This window comes from Astyanax mexicanus, chromosome 13, assembly GCF_023375975.1.
Source record: "Astyanax mexicanus isolate ESR-SI-001 chromosome 13, AstMex3_surface, whole genome shotgun sequence".
In the NCBI taxonomy this organism is placed as follows: domain Eukaryota; kingdom Metazoa; phylum Chordata; class Actinopteri; order Characiformes; family Acestrorhamphidae; genus Astyanax; species Astyanax mexicanus.
This window is the reverse complement of record NC_064420.1, coordinates 25845001-25865000: the sequence shown is the minus strand read 5'-3', so window position 1 is coordinate 25865000 and position 20000 is coordinate 25845001. Positions and strand designations below refer to the sequence as shown.

General features: G+C 37.6%; 2 protein-coding genes across 8 annotated transcripts in view; one reads left to right on the top strand and one right to left on the bottom strand.

Moving 5' to 3' along the window:
- LOC103037426 (C-reactive protein) overlaps nucleotides 1–20000 on the top strand; it is a 190755-nt gene that overhangs the window by 142989 nt on the left and 27766 nt on the right. The gene's annotated exons all lie outside the window — the stretch shown is intronic.
- dlg4b (discs, large homolog 4b (Drosophila)) overlaps nucleotides 1–20000 on the bottom strand; it is a 70805-nt gene that overhangs the window by 45003 nt on the left and 5802 nt on the right. For all 7 annotated transcript variants that reach the window (XM_049463189.1, XM_049463191.1, XM_049463190.1 and 4 more), the window contains one exon: nucleotides 4202–4363. In XM_049463189.1, coding sequence (XP_049319146.1) covers nucleotides 4202–4363 — 162 coding nt within the window. The remainder of the gene's footprint in view (nucleotides 1–4201; nucleotides 4364–20000) is intronic.

The window sequence follows — 20000 nt, the reverse complement described above, 5'->3', positions numbered from 1 at the left end:
AGTTGCTGGAGAACTGTCCAGGCAGTAGGAACAAAATCCTGTGGAGGATTTTTATTTTCTTGTTGCACTGGTTTATACCATAGATTTCATATACATAGACGCCGCATAGCCTGCCCTGTGCCCCCAGTGCATTAAATTACACTGAGGAATGTGTAAAATACACCTATAATAATTGTTTTATTGTTTTATTTGGATCCCCATTAGCTGCTATGACAATAGCTGCTACTCTTCCTGGGGTCCGACAGACAAAAGATACAAAATAATTGGCAAATAATACATTCTAGTCATAAGCACATTCACTCACACACACACACATACACACACACACACACACACACACACACACACACACACACACACACACATATATATAATAATCACCACTCTCCCATTTTTCTACCAAAGGTTTTCACACGGTTTGGTTTGTTACAAACAGCAGAAATGTAGTAATGATTCACTGTTACACATTACATATATGTGCTGTCTTGCTGAAATACTTAATGGCATATTAATAAGTGTACAAATTAATTAATTTTATATTTATATGTACATACATAAACATGTATACATAAATACACAAATTATATACAGTATATATATATAATATCTATTTAATTAATTAAAATGAATTAATATATATATATATATATATATATAAAATTATAATGAATTAGTATATAATAGATGATATAATATAATATAATATTTTAATATAATTTTGTAGTAAAAAAATAAATAATTAATATAAATCAATGTATCTAGTTTTGCTATTTAAAGTTATACGTTTGAATTAAATTAACATTGTGGTTACGAATTTCAAATAAAAATATTCTCCTTTATAGCATTTATTTACAGATATATTTACATATATATGTAAATATATATATATATATATATATATATATATATATATATAAGTAAATTTCATTAATTTTATATTTATATATACATTTTTTATGCCATGTACATTCATTTATGCAATACCGTATTTCTGTCTTTGTTAAAAGAGCATTGTAACAAACAAAACCATGTGAAAATTGGGTGTAATTTTTATTGTTATGATAATTATAGATGTATTAAACAACTTCCTCAGTGTAAATTAATGCACTGGGGACACAGGGTTGCCTCCTCCAATATGGCGTCACGTTGACACACCAGTGCCAATAGACGGCGTTAGTCGATGTGGCGTCTATGTATATGATGTCTATGGGTATGCCAGTTCATATGCTATACCAGAGAGGAATTATGAAAACATTTTTTTTACATACCACCATACTGCTAGAGGCACTGGGGAGCGCTGTGTAGAACAGCGTCGTCAAAAAATGCACAGTAGCAGAGCTCACTAGCTGACGCTAGTCAGTTAGCATAACAAGCTAAAACACTGTAGTTCAGTTTGGTTCAGTGGAGTCTCACGCTGTCCTGCCTGGAAAAAACATGAGAACAGAAAAGCTTCCTAAAGCTTCTGCTGCTGCTCCTTGCTAGAATTTTAAACATATTAATACTGTAGCTTGAAATATATTATAAGATTATATTAACACACTGAATTGAATGTATTTGTTAACTGGAGAACCAAGGGAATTGTGATAAACTGATAAACAGATGCTTAAATACTTGAATGCCTCTAATAGCTTCAATAGTAATATATTTTAAACTGATCCTAAACTTGTACTTTACTTGTGCAATAGAGTTTTTAAGAAATATCTCTTTGAATACTTGCATTTTGAGCATTTTAGGTCCATTTATAGTGTTTAAGGTCTTATTTAAAATATTTTGTTTTGTAAACAAAGCCGTGTTAAAGTTGCTGCCGTATCTCTCCAAGGTTTATTGTTTTTCTGCTAATGCAGTCTAATTTTTTTCATATATTGTATAATTTTGTGGGACAAAGTAACCCTATAATAATCAAAGACTTAATTTAAAGCCTTAATGTTTAGTATTATAGGTACTCCTAACAGTACAGTAAGTCACAACCGTATATTAAAGCACAGTTATAAAAAAAACTATAAATAAATAATAGTAATAATAAATACAGTGATATACAGTGAAACAGTCAAAATCTTGCAAAGAAATACTTTCAGGACGTGAATTCCCCACCTCTGCCAATACTGATTATATCAACATTGAGGGGATAGTGATAGCAGAACACGGGAAAGAGGGTTGGTTAGAGTAAGGATGGGTTAAGAGAGAGAGAGTTAATAGACAAAGAGAGAGTTAAAAATGGAGATGAATATAAGTGTATACAGCATACGGATGCACAACATTACTATAACATTACTATTACACTAGAGGGACACAAGCAAGTAAGTACAGATTATACAATACTCAGCATTCAACTCTGGAAAGTAAAGAATGTACTCTGTATAGTTCTTTAAATGTGAACTCTGGAATGAAATGGACTTGATATTGGATTAAAACATAATAAAAAAGTACTAACTTTTGTTAAATAGCCCACCTCCGCTCTCCCGCAGCTTTCTGAGATTCAGTATTTTGTGCACTTTGCCCAAACAGGCTTTAGAAAAAGTGAGATGGAGCATGTCTTGCACCTGTAGGTAAATCGCTTTTTCCACTGTTATCCAGGTTCAAAGTAGCTCCACACTTTAAAACTGCTGAAGAAGTTTATTAAAAACCACTGTTTAAATCCTATAATGCAACTCACGCTATGCAGAGTCTATGCATATATATGTCTATGTTATTTTCAGTAGTTTCTTGTGCACTTTTTAAGTTATTAATGCTTCGTTTTAAATGTCAGGGCTCTCCGGATTCAAGCAAGGAGGTGTGGAGCTGCTTTGAGCTGCATTACGGTGGAAAAAGCGATTTAAAGGGGGAAATTATGCCCCGTGTCACCCAGTCTGAAGGGTGTTTGGACAAACTGTTAAAATTTCTGGATCTCTGAACGCTGTGGGTGAACGGAGGTGTGCTATTCATCAAAGGTAAGTACTTTTTATCATGTTTTACTACACCAAAAGTCCATTTTACACCAGAGTTCTCCTTTAAAGCATGAATATTTAACACATCTCGCTAACGTGAGCTTTTTCATGGAGTAAAACACTTACTTAGAGTAAAAATGTAACATTTAAAATAACGTTTGTATGAAATTTTATTGGAAAAGTATTTTCTGCTGCTGTTGTATGCTGGAACTCATTTGTTTCTCTGTGTTTGGAAAAATGCTTGAAGCTGGCAGGGTGGGGCGTGGCAGGTCTCAATAGAGATTCAAGGGGAACACCTTCTTTTAAGCCCCATCCACCTGTAAAAACTGTGCTAAAACCCAGAAGCAAAAAAGCTGAGGCAGAATCAAACGAGATATTCCAGAAGCAAAGTGTTTAAAAGCAAAAACACAAAAATGAAAGCTCAAAAAAAATTTCAAATAACTGCAACTATAATATGGTAACCAAGTATATTTAATATATATATATGCTATATTTCTATTTTTAATTGGCAACAAACACTTTAAAAATCCTTCTGATTCTTAAAATTTTGATTGCAGATTTCATTTCTTTGTATAAAACTTTTGGCACAAAATTCTCTTCATAGTTATCACTTACAATTATTATTCATGCACAAAGTTTCATTCGATTTCAACAACTTCTTCTTGGTGCTTTATTTTTTATCAATGAGTTTGTCAAGGAAAATCTCTTGTACATGAGTCTTTGTAGACCATAAAAGGAACACTACTGAAGAATTACTCACATAGGAGGGCCTTCTACTGTCTGTTCACCCTGGAGCACATTATTAAATTGAGGTTCTCTGCATTACAAGGCCTCTGGCTCCAGAGTTGCTCTCCATGGTGCTGGAATGCACTTCCACTGATGGCCACACGAGGGCACTCTATTACAGCTCACAACACCCCATTACTCTTGTACTACACACAGTGTCCTTATATTGACTGCACTTGAGCACATCACTTCTGTGACAACTTTTAGCACTGTTTATCTAAAAGTAATTGGACGGAGTTGAGCTTTTTCATGGTGCCCCCTACACCATACAGCTTAACACTGCACTGTTAGCAAAAGCTTACAAAAAACGTTCAAGGCTCTTGTACTTATAAAGATAGTGGAACATTGTTTGGTGCTATATAGAACCAATCCAAGGAAATAAATAAAAACAAATACAAAATTCTAGATTACAGTCCAATCAACCAATCACAGCTCAAACTACAGTCCAATCAGCCAATCACAGTCAAGAGAGCTAAAGTCACTTTTCCTACCTTTGCAGGTGATATGTGCGGATGAGGGACGTAACCATGAACACCGTCCATGGGGATGTGGCTTCCGTCGCTAAGGTGTAGAAGTTCTCCGCTCTTTCCGGCTGTCAGGTGGGCAGGGCTGTGTTCCAGGGGCGGAGTCTCTTCATCCTGATAACGATATTTCTGCAGAGAGAGAGAGAGAGAGACCTTAAACTTCAGTTTAAACTTCAGCAGAATTAAAGCTGTGTTCAGATTACCTATGAAATCAGATTTTCAGACTAGGAATAATGCCACTGCATTCCCGTTAAACATTCAGACAGTTTTAGTCTACTTTAGAACATTACCAAATGTCCCTTGTTTTTTTTTTTTGTTTTTTTAAACCCACAACCTCTTTTCACATGCCCCACCTTTTTTTTTTCTAACTCTACCTCTTTCCACATGCCCTGCCTTTTTTCTTTTCAGCGCAAACCTCTTTTTAGACATGCCCTGCCTCTTTTTCTTAGAGGCCCACCTCTTTAAAACTTGGAAACCCCAACCTCAAATTTCAAATGGACCACAGCATAAAGCATCTGACATACAGCTCTAGAGAAAAAAATAGAGCATAGTTTCTTTAATTTTACCAAATTGAAATATAATCAGGAGGAAGATGGATGATCACAAGCCATCAAACCAAGCTGAACTGCTTGAATTTGTACAGCAGGAATGAGTAGCATAAAGTTATCCAAAAGCAGTGTGTAAGACTGGCGGAGGAGAACATGCCAAGATGTATGAAAACTGTGATTAAAAAAACAGGGTTATTCCATCAAATATTGATTTTCATCTTTTTTGTTACTGCAGCCATTTCTCATTTTCTGCAAATAAATGCTCTAAATGACAATATTTTTATTTGGAATTTGGAAACTGATTCAGAAATAGAAGTGGTGTCTTATTTTTTTCCAGAGCTGTAGCTGAATCTGCCCAGATACAACTGAGAGGACAATCCTGATTGGACAACTTTTGGGTTTAATTTCACAAATTAAACCCAAACCCAAACCCTTTAGTTTCTAGCAGAACTGAATACTGTAATAAGACTAGTAGAGTAATGCTGTGGAGTTAAAACTCCAGCTTCACTGAATAACAATTTATTACATTTATAGAGATTAGACCTCTATTAGACCTTCTCTAAACACCTAGAAGAGATTAAGAGGTCTTCAAATCTGGACCTGAAATCCATTTTACGGACAAAAATTTTTTTCTGGACAAATCAATCCTTAGTACATGTGACACTACAATCAATTACAATAATGATTCCCTTAACTTCCAGCAAGAGCAAAATGTAGGACTGGAAAATGGAATCTCCGGATGTGAAGACCTGCAACCTACAGAGTTCACAAGGTTCTCCACTGTGTGAATTAAATTATTATCTCTGAGGGTTAAATGATCTACATCACATTTACATTGGCATCACACACACACACACTCGTTTTGCAGTGTTTACAAAATCTTAGGCTATACACACACACACACACACACACACACGGACATGCTCATAACATTACAGTAGCAGTATCAGGGATAAGAAGAAAGAGATATATAGAGAAAAAGAAAAAGAGAAAGAGAGAGAGAGAGATCTCTAACCATAGATCCAAAATGGTCCAAACTGAAGGTCACAAAAAAGAACACCGTCCAGCACCACAGCTGACCAGCGGAAACACCACCTCCAAACCTCTCCCTAACAACAGCCCAGCCTATATAGTCCACCAAACTGGGGCACATGCAGGTGTGTGTGTGTGTGTGTGGATAGGTGCTCCAGGGGGGTGTGGCGACAGCAGCTATTTTTTGCTGTGAGAACTTTAAATATTTTTTAAAATAATATACACTTGAGATATTATATTACATTAATATTTTATGCAGCTTAATGTCAGCAGTTGGCTCCTCCCCCACAGTCTGATTCACTCCTATCTTTTTCCTTCTAGTCCCACCCCTTTTAACATACCACACCCCTTTTCTTTACAGCCCTACCTCTTCCCACATGCTCTGCCCCTTATCACCCATGCCCCGGCTCTTATATATTCCAGCCCTACCTCCTCCCAAATGGTCCATCTGTTTTTCCCCGTTCCTCTCTTTTCACAAACATCACCTCTTTTCCTTTTTCAAGCATGCCCCACATCCTTTTCCTTCCAGCTCATTTCCTCATGGTCCACCTCTTTTTTCTTCTATCCCTACCTCTTTTCCCTTCCATTCCTACCTCTTGCCATGTGGTCTGACTCTTTTTTCTTCTATCCCTACCTCTTTTCCTTTCCATCTTTACCTCTTTCCACGTGGTTTGCTTCTTTTTTCTTCTATCCCTACCTCTTTTCCCTTCTAGTCCTACCTCTATCCATGTGAACCACCTTTTCTATTCTATTCCTGCCTCTTTCCCCTTACATCCCTTCCTCTTTCCACATGGTCAGGTTCTTTTTTCTTCTATCCCTACCTCTTTTCCTTCCAGCTTTACCTCTTTCCACATGGTCAGGTTCTTTTTTCTTCTATCCCTACCTCTTTTCCTTCCAGCTTTACCTCTTTCCACATGGTCAGCCTCTTTTTTCTTCTATCCCTACCTTTTTTTCCTTCCATCCCTACCTCTTTTTCCTTCTATTCCTACCTTTCCACATGGTTCATCTCTTTTTCTTCTACCCCTACCTTTTTTCCACCGACTTCTTTCCTTTCCTTTCCAATCCTACCTCTTTCACATGTGCCCCTCCTCTTTTTCCTTTCAGCTTTTCCACTTTTCAACAGCCCTGCCTCGTTTTCCGTCTAGCTCTTCCTCTTTTAAACTGTGCCGCCTCTTTTTCTATCCAGACCAACCTCTTTTTACATGGTCCGCCTCTTTTTTACTTTCAGACCTACATATTTTCACATGCTCTGTCTCTTTCTTCAGCCCCACTTCTCTTCCACATGTGCTATTAAGGAATCAGAGGCAAGTTAGTAATAGGGACAGTTAAGGGGACAGTTGCTACCAACAGACCGCCCCATACCCACACACTGCACTCCCACACCATTCTGAGTGTCCTCACCAAGAGAAGAATGTGTGTGAGATAATATCAGAAGACTGCATTGGCGGGTTCTGGCCAAAAGGTGGCAGCAGAGAGGCGCAGTCTTTCTAACTTCAGCATTCCACTCAGGAACGACTGCAGCCAAACACTCCGTCTGCTCACTGAGGTCATCAGAGAGGGACACCAAACCCAGCCACTGTCTCTCACACACTGAAACAAAATGTGTGTGTGTGTGTGTGTGTAATACTGTGATCTAAAAATGCTGCGGATACTGTATCACACACAACATCAAATTACATTATAGAACACCGTTTTTTATAGTAATTACAACACAATACACAGGACTACACAGTACACTCGAGAATAGAGTACATTGCAATATACTATACTGAAGTACAGTTGTAGAAAAAATAAACAAGAAACCACTTAAAAATTATGAGTTTCTTTGATTTTACCAAATTAAAAACCTCTGGATGGATGTATGGAGGAATATGGATGATCACAAGCCATCAAACCAAGCTGAACTGCTCGAATTCTTGCACCAGGAGTGGAATAAAGTTATCCAAAAGCCCTGAATGAGCTAAATTGGCCTTGCTCTCTCCGGGTAGATAGATGGCACTCTTTTCCCTCATCAATCCTAGGGTGATGCTGATCAGCACAAGGCTTCTGTGAGCTGATGTATTGGAACCGATTCGCTGTGCTTTCCTCCGACTGAGCAGTTTGAAAAGAGGTGGTGGCTGACTTTACATGTGTCGGAGGAGGTGTGTGCTAGTCTTCACACTCTTTGTGTTGTGGCATCACTTGTGAATGGGGGGTATACAGCTAAGTAGCAGCTAATGGGTTTTGTGGGATATTTGGCCTAGCTAAATTGTGAGACAAACGGGAGAAATTTTGAAATAAATTAAATAAACAGACACAGAAAGCATCCTGATTGGTCTCTCCTTGTGTTCAGTAGACCAATCAGTGTGCTCAGTGGACCAGGTGCTCTTTGTTCTACCTCTCTGAAATGGGCCAGAAGGTTGTAGATTACAGTTGTAGAACTTTCTGTGGTATCAATCACAGCATCAGTTAAAGCTCAGCTATGAGTGGCTCCATAGACAACTGTTAGCAGGAGGTCCCATGTTAGCACAGATGCTAAATGGCTTAACATCAGGAACAGAATTACTGTAACCTACTGAATAAAAAGGCTTAAACTGAAAATACTAATCAAGAAAATGCTAATCTGACATGCACACACACACTCTCTTTCTCTTTCATTGTGGTGCTCCCTGACTTCATTTAGCAAGTTGACATAATGACTCATTTGTGCTCATTCGTTTTCATATTAATATAAGCATCACTTTGTATGTTTCTCATTGGCTCTCCTGAGCTCATCTGATAGGTTGTAAACTGAATAATGTGCAGTGATTGGCTATGTGTGTGTGTGTGTGTGTGTGTGTGTGTGCGCACTGTTCCCACACTGCAGGTCAGTCAGTGACACTGTTCTAAATTTTATCATTTTCCCACGCTCTCATTTTCTCTCCATCTCTCCGTCTCTCTCTCTCTCTCTCTCTCTCTCTCTCTCTCTCTCTGTCCTTCGGTCCCTTCCTCACCATGACCATCCATCTCTCTCTCTCTTTCTCACATACACACACATGCTCAAAAGCACACACAGATTTACTCATATGTCCCAAACACCAACACAGTTCTACTCTTTCCTCCCACTCCTAACCCTCGTTACCTTCGTTATCCATCTCTCTCTCTCTCTCTCTCTCTCTCTCTCTCTCTCTCCTTCTCTCTCTCAATCTCTCTCTCTCCTCCATCTATCCTTTTATTCAGTGCATGATGCCTCTGCCTGGTCGCCATAGAGACTATCAGGCTCCAATGGCCTGGTTGCGTAGCAACTGACATCACCAGCAAGGCAAAATGAAGATGAAAAAGAAGCAGATGAAGACTGTGGTTTCAGATTCAGATGTATATATGTGTGTGTGTGTGTGTGTGTGTTATATGGGAAAAATGGAATGTGACGACAGATTAAGCACACATTTAAATTTGTTAATGACTGAATGTTACAACCTGCATTAATTGTCACTAAGAGTGGCTAACCTTGCTAGCATGGCTAACAGTGGCTAACGGATGCTAACCACAAAAATGCTGGCTAACCTTAATAACTCTAACCTCACTAACATCTAACCAGGGCTAACAGAGGATATACTCCCCTAACAATGGCTAACAGTAGCTAATAACACTTGCAATGACTAATGCTTGCTGTGGATAACAGTGACTAAGGCCCTATCCCATTTTACCCCTTGGCCCTACCACTTAGCCCTACCCCTCTGTTTTGCGTGTGCCTGCCTAGGGGTTGAGTGTCTTGATTTTTGTTAGGCTGGAGAAGTAGGGCAAAGTGTTAGGACTACATGACACAAGCGAACAAAGAAACAAATTTGAGTTTCTTTCTTAAAAAAAAAAAAAAAACGCTAGTAGTTTGTCTCAGTAGCTAGCTAGCTAACTTTACAGTTCCACCTTAAATGTTATGCAACATACGGCAGAGGCTACATAATTTCAGGTGAAACAGAAAAATAAAATAAAAGCGAACTCGGTTCCAAGGGGAAGGGTTACACTCGAACACAAGGGGAAGGGGTACAAAAGAGAATGAGATTGGACCTAATTGTTGCTTATACTCACTAACAGGAGAGAACAGTGGCTACACTCACTATCACTAACACTAAATATCCTTATAGTTGCTAATAGTGGCTAACAACACCAACAGTAGCTATCCTAACAAACTGTTGATAACAGTAGCCAATAAGGTCTATACTTATTAACAGTGGCTAACAACACTATCAGTAGCTAATTGGAGCTATCCTCACTTACTGTGTGTAACAGTGGCTATCAATGGTACACTCACTAAGTATATATCTTAAAAGTCGCTAACAGTGTGAAACAAAACTAACAGTAGCTAACAAGGACTTTACTCACTAACTGTGGCTAATAGTCACTATCCTACCCTAATAAAATTACCAATAAAAAAAAATCAACTGTTAGCAACATTAGACTTATAACCAAAGTGCTAAAACTAAGAAGAAATATTCAGAACGATCATTAACACTCATCATTTATAGTACCGTACTTTGGATAATCCTGCATTCCTGTGATGTCAGAAACTAGAAATTACAGTTTGTACCACTTGTGGGCCATTCCACTGAATGGGTGCCATTTGCTTGTTGTAACTCATTCCAATTAAACCTTTTTTTTTATCTTTTTATTCAACTCTATTCAAAACATCTACTGGTCAAACTCAGGCAGCTGTACTTAATTTTTAAGGTTTCTAATCTGAAGATGGTTACATTTTTTATTCAGTCCTGTTACCAAAACTCATGGGACCATTTATAAAGCGCACTTAAAAGCAATACCAATTCCTTTGATTTTCTCTATAAGAAAGTCTTTATTTTAAAGAAATGGTTGACTGCATGTTCAAATAATTGATATTTATTACACAAAAAATCACTCCTGTTACTGGCACTCATTCCTGTTACTGGCACTCATTCCTGTTACTTTTTACATTTTGAGTAACTGCAATGAAAGTAACTGGAATGAGTTTTTAGCATAGAATTAGCAGAAACATGAAAAATAGCTAAATGGTGGCTAGTCTAATAGCATGAGAACACTCAGCACATTCTAGTGATTTTACCAAAATGTGTATTTAAAAAAAAAAAAAAAAAATTTTAGAAATTAATTTAGGTAACAGGAAAGTGTTGAGATTTATCTCCTCAGTCATAGTTACAATAATTGAAGGAGCTTACTTTAGATAACTTAATTTTGGTCTTCCCATGATCTAGCTGATGTAATTTCCTGAACTAGCTGATGTAATTTCCTGTTGTAGATGTGACTTGACGAATGTAGAATGTTCCAGATTTTTCAGATGTGTTAATGTGTTACGGTAACAGGAATGAGTGAAAACACAGGGACACAACTAAAATGTGTATTTTAACTTTATTATAAAAAAATTATAGCATTGATGGAATTTAGATTCACACAACAATACAAAAAAAGTACATATTACATTACAAAATTACATTACACATAATAATTATATTTCATGGTAAAGTTTATAGTTTAGTGGGGACAGGTAACAAATGTTATTTTTTCAGCGTTCTAAGTAGTTTTTATTAATTTGTTTAATAACATATCTTACTTTTGCAATTAAGTCAATGTATAAGATGTACACTATGCTTAATAATAAAATGTATTTTCGTGTGCACATTTATACATGTAATTGCCTGGGGAAAGAAATTATACATTTGACTAAAAAGTTGCATTTACAAGTGGGAAACATAGGATTCTAGACATATACAAATGTGAGAATCTGATGTACACCTCAACCTTTTACCTTTTCTATATGTTTAAATCCAGTTTTATCCATATATCACAAAATTACACTCCAGCACTTTTCATTTCATTTAATACAACTTGATGTTGTTGTTTATGGATATTTTATTTTATCTTCATGCTCAGTGGGCGGATCTTCCGACAAACATCTGAATGGTGTGAAAGTGTATTTACTAGTTAACCATCTGTTATATACAACCTTTTGATGAGCAGAAGCACCTGAACACAGCATAATTGTGTCAGCTGGGGTTTTCTACAAACTATTAATGCATTAATGGATAAATCTAAGAAATCTTATTATGAGTGTTCTCTCTCTCTCTCTCTCTCTCTCTCTCTCTCTATCTCTCCCTTGATTATTCTCACGGTCTCTCTCTAGGATGATTAATCTGCTGAATCAGTTAAAGCATCAAGTGTGATACTGATAATGAATACTAATGTTACAGATTATATAAACACACACACACACACACAGATACACACACATATCAGGGTAGGTACTGACTGCATATTCGAGCAGGACAGAAAGAGTTGAAACAAGAAACACTGGAGATTCTCTGCATGAGTGTGTGAGTGTAGAGCAGGGTGATAGAATCACTAAGTGAATCCAAAAATAACCAGACTGTTTTTGGCTTCATACTCACATCAGACACTACAGCTACACACACACACACACCCGCATACACACAGACACACAAGCCTGTTCCAGCCTGGACTGTCTCACACTTCGTCTCACTTCCCTCAGTAATCCCTCTCTAATTATATTATAAACAGCTTCAAAGCAGCCAGAATACACCTGGGCAGGTGTATACAGGTGTGTGCAGGTGTAACTAACATCTGTCACCCTAAACACCATCTATACACACCTGTCCAGTTCAGCAAAACCTGTACACACTGGTCCAATTAAACAACATCTATATACACACACTCAGGTAAGCAGCACCCATACACACCTGTCCTTATAAACAACATTATTACACACCTGTCCAGTTAATCAGCAACCATACACAACTGTTATTATAAGCAGTCATATACACCTGACCAGTTGATCATCACCCTTAAACACTTGTTCAGTTGATCAGCACACTTAAACACCTGTCCAGTTGATCAGCACCCTTAAACACCTGTTCAATTGATCAGCACCCTTAAACACCTGCTCAGTTGATCATCCCCCTTAAACCCCTGTTCAGTTGATCAGCACCCTTAAACACCTGTTCAGTTGATCATCACCCTTAAACACCTGTTCAGTTGATCATCACCCTTAAACACCTGTTCAGTTGATCAGCACACTTAAACACCTGTCAAGTTGATCAGCACCCTTAAACCCCTGTTCAGTTGATCAGCACCCTTAAACAACTGCTCAGTTGATCATCACCCTTAAACTCCTGTTCAGTTGATCAGCACCCTTAAACACCTGTTCAGTTGATCATCACCCTTAAACACCTGTTCAGTTGATCATCACCCTTAAACACCTGTTCAGTTGATCAGCACCCTTAAACACCTGTCCAGTTGATCATCACCCTTAAACACCTGTCCAGTTAATCAGCACCCTTAAACATCTGTTCAGTTAAACAGCATCCATACACACCAGTCTAGTTAAGGAGCATCCATACACACTTGTTTAGTAAGGTAACATCCATACACACCTGTTTAGTTAAACAGCACCCATACACACCTGTCCAGTTATCCAGCATCCATAAACACCTGTCCAGTTGAGAAGCATCCATACACACCTGTTTAGTAAAGGAGCATCCATACACACCTATTTAGTTAAGAAGCATCCATACACACCTGTCCAGTTAAGGAGCATCTATACACACTAGAGCTTAGATTCTCTGCCCGAACCCGACCTGACCTGAGGCCGTTTCGGGCCGAGATTTCCCACCACATTCCTCGGGTCGGGTCGGGCTCCAGAAAATAGTCTAAGATGTAGGCATCTCTGTTTTTTAACTATATTGTTACTTTTAAATAAAATAACGAAAATAACGAAAACTGAAAGTGAAACTAAACGAATTTATTTATAAGCGCTGTTTTCACTCCCGCAGTTGTACAGCGGGGGGTGTTGTGCCGATTCTGTCCGCGAAGCGGGAGTCAGATTCAGCAGCGGATTCGGCACAAGCGCGGCAGCACCTCGCGGTCCGCGATGTTAGTTGTAAGCGCTCGCGCTAGCCGCAAAATACGACAGAAAACACTGCAGAATTATGTATGGGACTAGAATATGAGCACGAGGAGATAAAAGAGAACTTTTACCTGTGAGTAGCTCACACCAGAACACGCAAATCTCTCTCTGTGTCTCTCTCTCTCTCTCTCTCTCTCTCTCTCTCTCTCTCTCTCTCTCTGTGTCTCTCTCTCTCTCTCTCTCTCTCGCACGTGAACTCCTCCGCGTTTAACTTGCAGCACTGTGTTTAGCTGTTCTTAAAAATCATTTTAATTAAATAATAGTTCTATGCTTCTATGTTACCGTGTTAATTAACATAATTCTGATCATATTTCGCTCATTCAAACAGCCCGAAAACAGGCAGTTTATGGGGCGGGGCGGGTCGGGCTTGGGCTCATAATGACAGTTTATGGTTCGGGTTGGGTCGGGCTCGGGCAGAACGTGCACGGGCTCGGGCTGGGTTGGGTCAGATTTTTTGGGCCCGATCTAACCTCTAATACACACCTATTAGTAAAAGAGCATCCATACACACCTGTCCAGTTAAACAGCATCCATACACACCTGTTTAGTTAAAGAGCATCCATACACACCTTTCCAGTTACGGAGCATCCATACACACCAGTTAAACAGCATCCATACACACTTGTCCAGTTAAGGAGCATTCATACACACCTGTTTAGTTAAGGAACATTCATACATACCTGTTTAGTTAAGGAACATCCATACACACCTGTTTAGTTAAGGGACAGCCATACACACCTGTTTAGTTATGTAGCATCCATACACACCTGTTTAATAAAGGAACATCCATACACACCTGTTTAGTTATGTAGCATCCATACACACCTGTTTAATAAAGGAACATCCATACACACCTGTTTAGTTATGTAGCATCCATACACACCTGTTTAATAAAGGAGCATCCATACACCTGTTTAATAAAGGAGCATCCATACACAGCTGTTTAATAAAGGAGCATTCATGCACACCTGTCCAGTTAAGCAGCATCCACACACACCTGTCCAGTTGAGGAGCGTCCATACACACCTACTTAGTTAAGGAGCATCCATAAACACCTGTCCAGTTAAACAGCATCCATAAACACCTGTCCAGTTAAGGAGCATCCATAAACACCTGTCCAGTTAAGGAGCATCCATACACACCTGTCCAGTTGCGCAACATTAATACACACCTGTCCAGTTGAACAGCATCCATACACACCTGTTAAGTTAAGGAGCATCCATACACACCTGTTTAGTTAAGGAACATCTATACACACCTGTTTAGTTAAGGAACATCTATACACACCTGTTTAGTTGAGAAGCATCCATACACACCTGTTTAGTTAAGGAACATCTATACACACCTGTTTAGTTGAGAAGCATCCATACACACCTGTTTATTTAAGGAACATCCATACACACCTGTTTAGTTAAGGAACATCTATACACACCTGTTTAGTTGAGAAGCATCCATACACACCTGTTTAGTTAAGGAACATCTATACACACCTGTTTAGTTGAGAAGCGTCCATACACACCTGTTTAGTTAAGGAACATCCATACACACCTGTTTAGTTAAGGAACATCTATACACACCTGTTTAGTTGAGAAGCATCCATACACACCTGTTTAGTTAAGGAACATCTATACACACCTGTTTAGTTATGTAGCATCCATACACACTTGTCTAGTTAATCAGCATCCACACACACCTGTCCAGTTGAGGAGCGTCCATACACACCTACTTAGTTAAGGAGCATCCATACACACCTGTTTAGTTAAGGAACATCTATACACACCTGTTTAGTTGAGAAGCATCCATACACACCTGTTTAGTTAAGGAACATCCATACACACCTGTTTAGTTATGTAGCATCCATACACACTTGTCTAGTTAATCAGCATCCACACACACCTGTCCAGTTGAGGAGCGTCCATACACACCTACTTAGTTAAGGAGCATCCATACACACCTTTCCAATTAACCAACATTCATACACACATCTCCGGTTAAAGAGCAGTCATACATACCTGTCCAGTTAAAGAGCACCTATACACATCTGACCAATTAAACAGCACCCATACACACATGGTCAGTTAAACAGCACCTATCCACACCTGTCCAGTTGAAGAGCACCCATACAAACCTGTCCAGTTAAACACCAACTATACACACCTGCCCAAGCAGTGGCAATACCATACTATCCAGTTAACAATTAAGTTTAATTACTAGATTACTAGAAGCCAAGAATATGACGGATTAATAGAAAAAGATGTGTGACAATGTATTTGTGTGTATGTGTATGTATGTGTGTGTGTTCATCATTGCCTGTAAAACAGTGATTCATATAAAAGCTGTTGGCCCATTACTGCCAGAGTCACTCAGTGTGAACTGGTTTATTACAGGTGTCACCTTTCACACACACACACACGCACACACACAGAGCTGTGATTAACACATTAGCATTTGTGATTGTCCCTTCAGTGAAGAAACCCCCCCTTTCTTCATGAATCAGTGGTTAAGCTCTACTTGCTAATTCACCCTTTAGCTCAGAGCTTCACTTCATCTGTATGAGGAACTGTATTCAGTTCAGACCAGGTCTATAATCATGTAATTAAAAGGGAATTGCAACAGATACTCTGTTTAGAGTTCAGTGTTTGAGTTAGTGGGGGTTTGGTGTGAAACTTTGTTTTATTGCAGAGCATCACCAGATTAAATCCTAGATCATGCTGTCTTCCTTCATCAGCCAGAGTCAGAGAGAGAGCCTTGATTGGCCTTGATCTTTCAGGGTAGGTAGAAATGATGATGCCAGTCAGCACCCTTTTATTGATGGGGGAGTCCTAATGAGTGGGTTGGGTAACTGACCTTCCAAATTTGGGGAAAATGGGATAAAAATCTAAAATCTAAAATCTGAAAAACAGTATGAATGGAATCGGTTGCAATTCAGATCAGTGTGAACACACTGTGCTGCAAAAAGAAGGGCCAGTATGCTTCATTCTTTTGAACCTCTGTCAGCTTAAAAAGGGTTTAATTGTAGTTCAGCTGCACTTAAATGGATATATTCGAAATGCCAAGAGACAATACCCAGACATCATCTGCTGTGTAACAGTGGATTTGACTGTGACGCCTTCTAAGTGATTCATGCCAGGCGAGCTACACACACACACACACGCACACACAGACATACACACTCACATTTTATGTTCACCACAAACATTTACAGGCACAGATAAAGCCTTTGCGACCACAGTGCTCCAGCACACAAACATAAACCAGACGAATGCTGCCAAACAAATACCAACTAAACACCATCTTCATTAAGCTACACATATGCTGCTGAGAGTGACAGCTCACCCCCATCCCCCTCATTAATGTCCTCAGAACACTGTTTCATTCCTCAGATGATCTCCATTCACAATTCTGTGTAGTCTCTGGCTACACACACACACACACACATACTGAGAAGCAGCAGTGTCCTGTGGTATTGATACTAACTAACATTCTCATTCTTACTGAAAGGAAAAGAATATTGGACTAGAACTAGGGGAACTAGTATTACTAGTGTCCCATGACTTTTGCCATGCTAACCCTAGTGAAAAAAAGTAGATTAAAGTATACTAAGCATTTTTATGCTATAGTGCACTACTAATACAGAGCCCCTAAAGGGACGTGGTGTATTTGTTTGTTTTTTTTTGTAAAAAAGTGGTGAGCACCAGATAGTAAGTGGTGAGCACCACACACTAAGTGGTGAACTCCAACTACTAAGTAACTAAAACATAGGTAACTAAAATGTTAGCTAAAACATTCCCTGCTAAAATAAAATTGTTAACACAAGCTAACCTAGCTAACGTTAGCTAAAACATTCCCCACTGAAATAAAGTTAACGTTAGCTAACCTAGCTAATGTTAGCTAAAACTTTCCCCACTGAAATAAAGTTAACATTAGCTAACCTAGCTAAGGTTAGCTAAAATATTTCACACTGAAATATAGTTAACATTAGCTAACCTAGCTAACGTAAGCTAAAACATTTCATTCTGAAATATAGTTAACATTAGCTAACCTAGCTAACGTTAGCTAAAATATCCTCCACTAAAATAAAGTTAACATTAGCTAACCTAGCTAACCTAAGCTAAAACATTTCATTCTGAAATATAGTTAACATTAGCTAACCTAGCTAATGTTAGCTAAAATATCCTCCACTGAAATAAAGTTAACATTAGCTAACCTAGCTAATGTTAGCTAAAATATCCTCCACTGAAATAAAGTTAACATTAGCTAACCTGGCTAACGTTAGCTAAATTATACCCCACTGAAATAAATTTAACATTAGCTAACCTAGCTTACGTTAGCTAAAACATTTCACACTGAAATATAGTTAACATTAGCCAACCTAGCTAACGTAAGCTAAAACATTTCACACTGAAATATAGTTAACATTAGCTAACCTAGCTAACATAAGCTAAAACATTTCATTCTGAAATAAAGTTAACATTAGCTAACCTAGCTTACGTTAGCTAAAACATTTCACACTGAAATATAGTTAACATTAGCTAAACTAGCTAACGTAAGCTAAAACATTTCATTCTGAAATATAGTTAACATTAGCTAACCTAGCTAACGTTAGCTAAAACATTCCCCACTGAAATAAAGTTAACATTAGCTAACCTAGCTAACATATGCTAAAACATTTCACTGTGGAACATATGCCAGTTTAAACTATAGCATGCTAGCTACCATTAGTAAGTGGTGCTCACCACTTTGCATATGGTGCTCACCACTTAGTAAGTGGTGTTCACTACTTAGTATCTGGTGCTCATCACTTTTGACGTAAAAAAAAAATCCCCACATCCCTTCAGGGGCTCCGTACACTAAAGTGTACTTGTAGCCATATTATTAATCAGTATATTTAAAGAGTGCTTAAATGGAACAACTATTTTTGTACCTATTATACTTTAATTGTATAAAAAAATCGTACTTAAATTGTGTTAAGTGTAATTAACTGTACTAAAATGGAACTATTTTAAGTATACTTAAGTCAAATTTCGACATACCACTTCATATATGTGACCCCATATTTTAAATATGCTTAGAGTAAAATTATAATACATTTAATGAGTACTACAACTGCATCACCATTATACACCAAGTATATTAGAAATGTACTAAGACTTAATGTTATATATTTATATACATTAGAGTACAAATATGCTTCTTGTTCCTGTTTTAGCGTGTTACAAATTGACTTACATTTTTTATTTGACATCTAAATGCGTTATTTAACACTGTATCGTATAATTTACTTATATTGATATTCCCCTAATTATAATTACAGAGCATTGAAATATTTACTAACTATTATATAAATGTAATACCTAAATATATTTTTAGAACATTTTACCAATGTTGTACTTAACATTGTATATGTTTACTGTATATACATTGTACTTTCAGTGAACTAGTGTAATACTTGTTTTTAACACACTTTGCTAAGAATGTACACAATTATATTTGGAAATAAGTATTTTAAAAATATACTGAATTACATTAAACTAATGGTTTACTTCATAATAGTCTATAATAGACTATATTGTACTTTTTTTAAAACTATGATCAAAGATTACTTTCAAACATTTAATGAAACATATTATTAATGTACTTTTAATATATTTTAGGTAAGTACATAAATCTGTGTTTACAGCATAATTAGACATTTCTCAACATGTTTTAAGTACACTTAAGTGTATATTTTTTTCACCAGGGAAAAAACACTGCACTGACCTGTGGGATATGTTTGTGGGGCCTCCTGCACTAAATGTGATCACTATGTGATTTGTGCTAGAGCCATCCATCTGTCCATATGGACAATTGTAGCCAGACACTGCTGGTCACGATCATTACCATCCACTGTGCTGTCCACTGTGGGTGGTAATTCTACACGTCTTTTGGCATGTAGGTATAGTTTATAAATCTCTTTTTAATGTAATGATAAGTTACACTTGTTGCGTAACGCTGACATAACCAGTGCCACAAAGCTGCCCATTAATATGTGTTAACAGTGTTTTCATCATTACCTGTAACCAATCAATGTAGAAAAGAAATAACTAACATGACTTTCATTCATGTCAGTGACAAAACAGCTCATTTTTAGGTTTTAATCAGTCTGTCTATCATCTGTGTCTTATTCCAAAAAATATTTTTTTCTTGTGATAATATTGCATGTCTGATTCTGCCTCTGAGTGTAATCTAGTTGGTTATGACAATAGATAATAGATATAATATA